The 10,305-nt window shown below is 41.7% G+C and overlaps 1 protein-coding gene across 8 annotated transcripts in view; it reads right to left on the bottom strand.

Annotated features, from left to right (window-relative positions):
- Positions 1 to 8,460: 8,460 nt before the first annotated feature.
- raraa (retinoic acid receptor, alpha a) overlaps positions 8,461 to 10,305 on the bottom strand; it is a 161,356-nt gene continuing 159,511 nt past the window's right edge. For all 8 annotated transcript variants that reach the window (XM_065253581.2, XM_065253582.2, XM_065253585.2 and 5 more), the window contains one exon: positions 8,461 to 9,278. In XM_065253581.2, the coding sequence (XP_065109653.1) occupies positions 9,076 to 9,278 (203 nt within the window). In that variant the 3' untranslated portion in view covers positions 8,461 to 9,075. The remainder of the gene's footprint in view (positions 9,279 to 10,305) is intronic.

Here is a 10,305-nt window from a genome sequence, read left to right as displayed (position 1 = left end):
AATGAGCCCACCCCCATGTCTCTATGACACTGTGGTGCAAAGATATCCATCCAGGCATTTTATAATGGCAGTCTATGGTATAGGTTGCTAGGGTGCCCAAAATGGTTGCTATGGTAACCTTACACCCCATTGTGGGGGACGTCCTGACAGAGTCTAGCACCCTCTTCAAATTTAGTAACCCACATGTTTCTATGAAATCCTGGCTCGGACCTATGACCCGTCAAAATTTTTGCAATGGTAAGTCTATGGGATTTTGCCCCATTGACTTTTCATTGGGGCACTTTTGGGCACCTCTTACACCCCAGGGGTACAACTTATACCCCATTGTGATCCATGTTCTTAAAGAGCCTACCACCCTCTTCAAATGTTATAACCCACATGTTTCTACAAAATCCTCGAGCGGAGCTATGACTCGTCAAAGTTGGGCGCAATGTTAAGTCAATGGGATTTTTTGGGTGGTTTTTCGCCCCCCTTTCGGAAATCCTGCACCCGATCGCTTATAAAAGTCATAGCAGTCCTCTCCTCAATAAGCCGGTCGATTTGAGCCCTAATTTATGGGTCTACGACAAAGCGTGCGGGACGAGTTACGCGCCAAAAAAGTGTCCAGAAAAAGAAGAATAATAATAATAATAAGTATGCAAGATAGTAATAGTGATGCTTTGCATAAATGCAAGCACCACTAACTAGATAGGTACATTTCCTGAAGAAAATGTGAAGTGGTGCTTGCCGTGGCAAATTTCGGGGGACAATATATGATTATACTCCAAGCCAAAAGTAAAACAATTCAACCCACATGTCTCTACGATATTCTAATGCGAAGATATAAGGCTTTGTTTATTCGGTTGCTAGGGTACTGTATTTGGTTGCTAGGGACAAAAATGGCATCCACTAGTGATTACCCTCCGAGTCATGAGTCAAACGGTCCAACCCCCGTGTCTCTACGATGTTCTGATGCGGAGATATAAGGCTTTGTTTACTCTGTTGCTAGGGTACTGTATTTGGTTGCTAAGGAAAAAATGGCATCCACTAGTGATTACCCTCCGAGTCACGAGTCAAACGATCCAACCCCCGTGTCTCTACGATGTTCTGATGCGGAGATATAAGGCTTTGTTTACTCTGTTGCTAGGGTACCGTATTTGGTTGCTAGGGAAAAAATTGGCATCCCATAATGATTACACTCCGAGTCACGAGTCAAACGGTCCAACCCCCGTGTCTCTACGATGTTCTGATGCGGAGATAATGAAGCTAGCATGATTAGCATGAAGCGAGCATGATTAGCATGAAGCTAGCATGATTAGCATGAAGTTAGCATGAAGTTAGCATGATTACCATGAAGCTAACATGAAGCTAGCATGATTAACATTAAGCATGATTAACATTAGCATGATTACCATGAAGTTAGCATGAAGCTAGCATGATTACCATGAAGTTAACATGAAGCTAGCATGATTAGCATGAAGCTAGCAGGAAGCTAGCATGATGCTAACATGATTAGCATGAAGTTAGCATGAAGCTAGCATGATGCTAGCATGATTTGCATGATGCTACCACGATTAGCATGAAGCTAGCATGAAGCTACCATGATTAGCATGAAGCTAGCATGAAGCTAGCATGATTAGCATGAAGCTAGCATGATGCTAACATGATTAGCATGAAGTTAGCATGATGCTAGCATGATGCTAACATGAAGTTAGCATTATTTGCATGAAGCTAACATGATTAGCATGAAGCTAGCATGATGCTAGTATGATTAGCATGAAGCTAGCATGATGTTAGCATGATTAGCATGAAGCTAGCATGATTAGCATGATGCTAACATGAAGCTAGCATGATTAGCATGAAGTTAACATGATTAGCATGAAGCTAGCATGATGCTGGCATGATTAGCATGAAGCTAGCATGATGGTAGCATGATTAGCATGAAGCTAGCATGAAGCTAGCATGATTTGCATGAAGCTAGCATGATGCTAGCATAATTAGCATGAAGCTAGCATGATGCTAGCATGATTAGCATGAAGCTAGCATGATGCTAGCATGATTAGCATGAAGCTAGCATGATGCTAGCATGATTAGCATGAAGCTAGCATGAAGCTAGAATGATTAGCATGAAGCTAACATGATTAGCATGAAGCTAGCATGATGTTAGCATGATTAACATGAAGCTAGCATGATTAACATGATGCTAACATGAAGCTAGCATGATTAACATGAAGCTAACATGATTAGCATGAAGCTAGCATGATGCTAACATGAATTAGCATGAAGCTAGCATGATGGTAACATGAATTAGCATGAAGCTAGCATGAATTAGCATAAAGCTACCATTATGCTAACATGAATTAGCATGAAGCTAACATGAATTAGCATGAAGTTAGCATGATGCTAACATGAATTAACATAAAACTAGCATGAAGCTAACATGAATTAACATAAAGCTAGCATGATGTTAACATGAATTAGCATGAAGCTAGCACGATGCTAACATGAATTAGCATGAAGCTAGCACGATGCTAACATGAATTAGCATGAAGCTAGCACGATGTTAACATGAATTAGCATGAAGCTAGCACAATGCTAAAATGAAGAAGCATGAAGCTAGCATTATGTTAACATGAATTAGCATGAAGCTAGCATGATGCTAACATAAATTAGCATGAAGCTAGCATGATGCTAACATAAATAAGCATCAAGCTAGCATGATGCTAACATTATTTAGCATGAAGTTAGCAAGATATATTATGAAATTAGCATAAAGCTAGCATGAAACTAGCATGAAGCTAGTATGACCTAGCATGAAGCTAACATGACCCAAACACCCAACCCCCATGTCTCTATGATGTTCGGATCCAGAGATATAAGGCTTTGTTTATTCCGTTGCTAGGGTGTTCATATTTGGTTGCTAGGGGCGTGGCTTAACACCTCTTGGCATTAACTAGTGATTACCCTTCGAGTCACGAATAAAACGGTCCAACCCCCGTGTCTCTACGATGTTCTGATGCGGAGATATAAGGCTTTGTTTATTCAGTTGCTAGGGTGCTCAAATTTGGTTGCTAGGGGCGTGGCTTGGGAGTGGCCAATGATGTGCCCAATTGTTACACGCCTAGTCACAAGTAAAACGGTCCAACCCCCGTGTCTCTACGATGTTCTGATGCCGAGATATAACTGTTTGAATTTTATGTTGCTAGGGTGCTCAAAAGTGGTTGCTAGGGGCGTGGCTTAGTAAGTCTTTAAGGATCCTGAGAGACTGATTGGATGCTTGAGTAAAATGAGCCCACCCCCATGTCTCTATGACACTGTGGTGCAAAGATATCCATCTGGGCATTTTATAATGGCACTCTATGGGAGATGTTGCTAGGGTGCCCAAAATTGTTGCTAGGGGCGTGGCTTAATAACTCTGGGATGATCCTGAGAGACTGATTGGATGCCCGAGTAAAATGAGCCCACCCACTTATCTCTACGACACTGTAAAGCAAAGATATCCCATCTGGAACGGTTTTATTCCCTTATATGGGCGTGTTCCCTGCCCCATTATAAGTCAATGGGAAATTTTGGGGGCCTCTTACACCCCAGGGGTACAACTTACACCCCATTGCGATCCATGTTCTTACAGAGTCTGCCACCCTCTTCAAATTTAGTAACCCACATGTTTCTAAGGAATCCTCACTCGTACCTATAACCTGTCAAAATTTTTGCAATGGTAAGTCTATGGGATTTTGCCCCATTGACTTTTCATTGGGCATTTTTGGGCACCTCTTACACCCCAGGGGTACAACTTACACCCCATTGTAATCCATGTTTTTACAGAGCCTACCACCCTCTTCAAAAGTTGTAACCCACATGTTTCTACAAAATCCTTGAGAGGAGCTATGACTCGTCAAAGTTGGGCGCAATGTTAAGTCAATGGGATTTTTCGGGTGGTTTTTCGCCCCCCTTTCAGAAATCCTGCACCCGATCGCTTATAAAAGTCATAGCACACCTCTCCTCAATAATCCGGTCGATTTGAGCCCTCTTTCATGGGACTACGTTAAACCGTGCGGGACGAGTTACGCGCCGAAAAAGTGTCCAGAAAAAGAAGAATAATAACTAGATAGGTACATTTCCTGAAGAAAATGTGAAGTGGTGCTTGCCGTGGCAAATTTCGGGGGACAATATATGATTATACTCCAAGCCAAAAGTAAAACAATTCAACCCACATGTCTCTACGATATTCTGATGCAAAGATATAAGGCTTTGTTTATTCGGTTGCTAGGGTACTGTATTTGGTTGCTAGGGAGAAAATTGGCATCCACTAGTGATTACCCTCCGAGTCACGAGTCAAACGGTCCAACCCCCGTGTCTCTACGATGTTCTGATGCGGAGATATAAGGCTTTGTTTACTCTGTTGCTAGGGTACTGTATTTGGTTGCTAGGGAAAAAATTGGCATCCACTAGTGATTACACTCCGAGATACGAGTCAAACGGTCCAACCCCCGTGTCTCTACGATGTTCTGATGCAGAGATATAAGGCTTTGTTTACTCTGTTGCTAGGGTACTGTATTTGGTTGCTAGGGAAAAAAATGGCATCCACTAGTGATTACCCTCCGAGTCACGAGTCAAACGGTCCAAACCCCATGTCTCTACGGTGTTCTGATGCGGAGATATAAGGCTTTGTTTACTCTGTTGCTAGGGTACTGTATTTGGTTGCTAGGGAAAAAAAATGGCATCCACTAGTGATTACCCTCCGAGTCACGAGTCAAACGGTCCAAACCCCGTGTCTCTACGATGTTCTGATGCTGAGATATAAGGCTTTGTTAACTCTGTTGCTAGGGTACTGTATTTGGTTGCTAGGGAAAAAAATGGCATCCACTAGTGATTACCCTCCGAGTCACGAGTCAAACGGTCCAACCCCCGTGTCTCTACGATGTTCTGATGCGGAGATATAAGGCTTTGTTTACTCTGTTGCTAGGGTACTGTATTTGGTTGCTAGGGAAAAAAATTGCATCCACTAGTGATTACCCTCCGAGTCATGAGTCAAACGGTCCAACCCCCATGTCTCTACGATGTTCTGATGCGGAGATATAAGGCTTTGTTTACTCTGTTGCTAGGGTACTGTATTTGGTTGCTAGGGAGAAAATTGGCATCCACTAGTGATTACCCTCCGAGTCACGAGTCAAACGGTCCAACCCCCGTGTCTCTACGATGTTCTGATGCGGAGATATAAGGCTTTGTTTACTCTGTTGCTAGGGTACTGTATTTGGTTGCTAGGGAAAAAATTGGCATCCACTAGTGATTACACTCCGAGATACGAGTCAAACGGTCCAACCCCCGTGTCTCTACGATGTTCTGATGCAGAGATATAAGGCTTTGTTTACTCTGTTGCTAGGGTACTGTATTTGGTTGCTAGGGAAAAAATGGCATCCACTAGTGATTACCCTCCGAGTCACGAGTCAAACGGTCCAAACCCCATGTCTCTACGATGTTCTGATGCGGAGATATAAGGCTTTGTTTACTCTGTTGCTAGGGTACTGTATTTGGTTGCTAGGGAAAAAAATGGCATCCACTAGTGATTACCCTCCGAGTCACGAGTCAAACGGTCCAAACCCCGTGTCTCTACGATGTTCTGATGCTGAGATATAAGGCTTTGTTAACTCTGTTGCTAGGGTACTGTATTTGGTTGCTAGGGAAAAAAATGGCATCCACTAGTGATTACCCTCCGAGTCACGAGTCAAACGGTCCAACCCCCGTGTCTCTACGATGTTCTGATGCGGAGATATAAGGCTTTGTTTACTCTGTTGCTAGGGTACTGTATTTGGTTGCTAGGGAAAAAAATTGCATCCACTAGTGATTACCCTCCGAGTCATGAGTCAAACGGTCCAACCCCCATGTCTCTACGATGTTCTGATGCGGAGATATAAGGCTTTGTTTACTCTGTTGCTAGGGTACTGTATTTGGTTGCTAGGGAAAAAAATTGCATCCACTAGTGATTACCCTCCGAGTCACGAGTCAAACGGTCCAACCCCCGTGTCTATACGATGTTCTGATGCGGAGATATAAGGCTTTGTTTACTCTGTTGCTAGGGTACTGTATTTGGTTGCTAGGGAAAAAAATGGCATCCACTAGTGATTACCCTCCGAGTCATGAGTCAAACGGTCCAACCCCCATGTCTCTACGATGTTCTGATGTGGAGATATAAGGCTTTGTTTACTCTGTTGCTAGGGTACTGTATTTGGTTGCTAGGGGCGTGGCTTGGGAGTGGCCAATGATGTGCCCAGTGATTACACTCCGAGTCACAAGTAAAACGGTCCAACCCCCGTGTCTCTACGATGTTCTGATGTGGAGATATAAGGCTTTGTTTACTCTGTTGCTAGGGTACTGTATTTGGTTGCTAGGGGCGTGGCTTGGGAGTGGCCAATTATGTGCCCAGTGATTACACTCCGAGTCACAAGTAAAACGGTCCAACCCCCGTGTCTCTACGATGTTCTGATGCGGAGATATAAGGCTTTGTTTACTCTGTTGCTAGGGTACTGTATTTGGTTGCTAGGGGCGTGGCTTGGGAGTGGCCAATGATGTGCCCAGTGATTACACTCCGAGTCACAAGTAAAACGGTCCAAACCCCGTGTCTCTACGATGTTCTGATGCGGAGATATAAGGCTTTGTTTATTCGGTTGCTAGGGTGCTCAAATTTGGTTGCTAGGGGCGTGGCTTAGTAAGTCTGTAAGGATCCTGAGAGACTGATTGGATGCCTGAGTAAAATGAGCCCACCCCCATGTCTCTATGACACTGTGGTGCAAAGATATCCATCCAGGCATTTTATAATGGCAGTCTATGGTATAGGTTGCTAGGGTGCCCAAAATGGTTGCTATGGTAACCTTACACCCCATTGTGGGGGACGTCCTGACAGAGTCTAGCACCCTCTTCAAATTTAGTAACCCACATGTTTCTATGAAATCCTGGCTCGGACCTATGACCCGTCAAAATTTTTGCAATGGTAAGTCTATGGGATTTTGCCCCATTGACTTTTCATTGGGGCACTTTTGGGCACCTCTTACACCCCAGGGGTACAACTTATACCCCATTGTGATCCATGTTCTTAAAGAGCCTACCACCCTCTTCAAATGTTATAACCCACATGTTTCTACAAAATCCTCGAGCGGAGCTATGACTCGTCAAAGTTGGGCGCAATGTTAAGTCAATGGGATTTTTTGGGTGGTTTTTCGCCCCCCTTTCGGAAATCCTGCACCCGATCGCTTATAAAAGTCATAGCAGTCCTCTCCTCAATAAGCCGGTCGATTTGAGCCCTAATTTATGGGTCTACGACAAAGCGTGCGGGACGAGTTACGCGCCAAAAAAGTGTCCAGAAAAAGAAGAATAATAATAATAATAAGTATGCAAGATAGTAATAGTGATGCTTTGCATAAATGCAAGCACCACTAATAATAATAATAATAATAATAATAAAAAGCCCAGTAAGAACAGTACAGCGCATTTTCAATGCACTGTAATAACACTCAGACTTGCCTGGTGTCCCTTTAATTAGGTCAGTAATGATTATTTAGACTGCAACTTATTTTGATACAAAACAGTATGAATAAGGTTATATTTGTATTGAACATTCATGTCACCTCTTTATTTATGAGGAGTGTAATTGCCTGACATTTAAGTCTGTTCATTTCTGTATTTTGTATAGAAAACTAAAACACTCATCAACATCACAATATTGCATACTGAATTAAAGTTCTGTTTGATACTCTGGAGTTCTGCACCTCTTTTTAACGTAAGAGATTGGCCAGAGGCGATACCCAGTTAAACACAATATAGCTAACATTACATACAAAAATTTTTTTTGGACCAACATTTTGCTTTTTCAATAACTTACAATACCTTTGTCTGGTGATCATGAATGCAATCAGATTAAAGCTTCTGTGCAGTTCTCTTTACTTTTGCAAGTTAACTCGTCAATGGCAGAGAAAGAGTTAAACATGGAAAACGTCAGATTTTCATGATATGTCCCCTTTAATATGACTCTTTAAAAACTCTATTATAGGACAGTTTGATTTTATTGTCCATATCTCTTAGCTTTGAGGCAAGCGCGAGTCAGTAGTGTACTACTAAATTTGACATTGAGCAGATATACAGTAGATTTACATTTTACAGTCTTTCTCTTCTGGAAAAACAGACCAAAAATATTGATGATGTACTACTTTTTAAATTATTGTCTAATAATTAAAAAAAAGATTAGTAAAAATTTACCTCCCTGTGTAATACCACATGCCAGTGATAGCAGTAGCAACTTATGGTTCATGTATATAACATAAAATAGAGCCTCTATTTTATGTCTTATTTGCTATTAAGAATCCTGCCATATTTATCACCCTAAATTTTCGGTTTCAAGCAAAACACATTTTATTAAAAGATTTGATTCTTTGAGGTACTGCTTGTATCTTAAAGACCAAGAGCAAAAAAAACACATAACACAAATGCTGATTTTTGCAACCATTTTTATATCTTCTGTGCACGTTTTATGAGTGTAAATCAATATTCTTTTCAATGTTTTTTCTCGGTGAAAAACATCATCAGTCTAAACAAAGTTACTCTTCTATTTTCCCTTTCATTAGCATAAAGAGAAACAAAGAGTAAGTCCATATTTCATTCAGTTCAGTCACAATCATTCCATGTTTTCTCTCTATATATATTTATATATATTTCAGTTGTAGGAAATCAGTCACTGATTGGAAACAGAAGTCCAGACCATAACAATCAGAACAGAAGTCTTATCCTGCATTTGCTTCTATACGTTTGTTCATTATTTCTTGCACGTTCTGTCCAACGCAATCTTCGCTCCTCCAGCGGCATTCCTGCCTTCATCCGAAGGGACTTTGTAACAGAGTGTAAACGAGGAGGGATGCAATCACAGTCTCATCTCTCCACAGAGAATCTGCAGAAGGAGGGAAGAAAACCTCGAACACACGCCTCTCATAATAGTGTGTGACGAGCACAGGTAGAGGGGCGGGAACATGAGAGTGCCCTTCTGAACACACGTCTGCTGTCGTGTCGGGCATGCGGTTATCTGTCCGTGGTGACTAATGATGCCGATTGTCACGGTGACTGTGTTGGTGGGCTGCTCTGGGCGGAGCTCGGGGAAAGAGAGGGGCTACAGCTACCCGGAGGCGCGCCTGCGGCCCGTGAGCTCGCCCCACCTGCAGAGCTCTCCAAACCCTCAGAGTTCTCCAACATCTCCTGAATGAGAGGAGGCATGGAGCCTGGAATCTCCATCTTTAGGGTGATCACACGCTCCGCTCCTGAGAGACAGGGGAGATGACAAATCAATTATAGTTATGGCAAAGTACCTGTGATTAATACGAAATGTTGACTTTGCTTTTATTTTTGTATTTAACAATTCTAAAATTTTGTCTTGCACAAAACCCATCCAGAACATCAACTCAAAATCTAGCCATAAAATTAAAAGTTGAATTTTAAAGAAGACAGAAGAATATTAAAATATTCACATTACAATTAAGCACCCTCCCATGCAGTCTGAAATTCTCATTCTGTTTATTGCATTAACATTAACCGGCAATTAAAGGAATATTCCACTTTCATGAAATAATATCCAGAAATTTTACTCACTCCCATGTCATCCAAGATGTTTATGTCTTTCTTTGTTCAGTCGAGAAGAAATGTATTATTTTGAGGAAAACATTCCAGCATTTTTCTCAATTTAATAGACTTTATTGGACCTCAACAGTTTACAGTTTCAAATGCAGTTTAAAATTGCAGTTTCAATGCCGCTTCAAAGGGCTCTAAACCATCCCAATCGAGTCATAAGGGTCTTATCTAGTGAAAATATTGTTATTTTCTCCCAAAAGGAGGAAAAGAAAAATGTACTTTTAAATCACAACTTCAGGGTGACCTTAAGTACTACATAATCACGTCAAAAGGTGACGCATGACGTATGCGAAACTACTGCTCAAGTGTTTACAAGTGGGGAGAAAGAGGACCGTTCTGATGTTGTTGTATGTGTAATAATACTAATTAATGTTTTTATGTCAGTTTATTGTTTAAAATGGTCCGCAAGTTTGCGTTTCACATATGTAACGCTTGCTTTTCAACGTGATTAGGGAATACTTAAGGTCTGTTGGTGCATCACACAGCTAGTGCAACACGAGAAGTTGTGGTTTACAGGGTACATACTTTTTATTTTTCTTGTTAAAAATGATGATCGTTTCGCTAAATAAGACCCTTATGCCTCCGTTGGGATTGTTAAGGGTCCTTTGAAGCTGCGTTAAAAAATGAAATTTAAACTGCATTGAAACCAGTGAGCACCAG

This window comes from Paramisgurnus dabryanus, chromosome 1 (assembly GCF_030506205.2).
Source record: "Paramisgurnus dabryanus chromosome 1, PD_genome_1.1, whole genome shotgun sequence".
Classification (NCBI taxonomy): domain Eukaryota; kingdom Metazoa; phylum Chordata; class Actinopteri; order Cypriniformes; family Cobitidae; genus Paramisgurnus; species Paramisgurnus dabryanus.
Note: the sequence above shows the minus strand (reverse complement) of the source record. Positions and strands in the feature narration are given on the sequence as shown.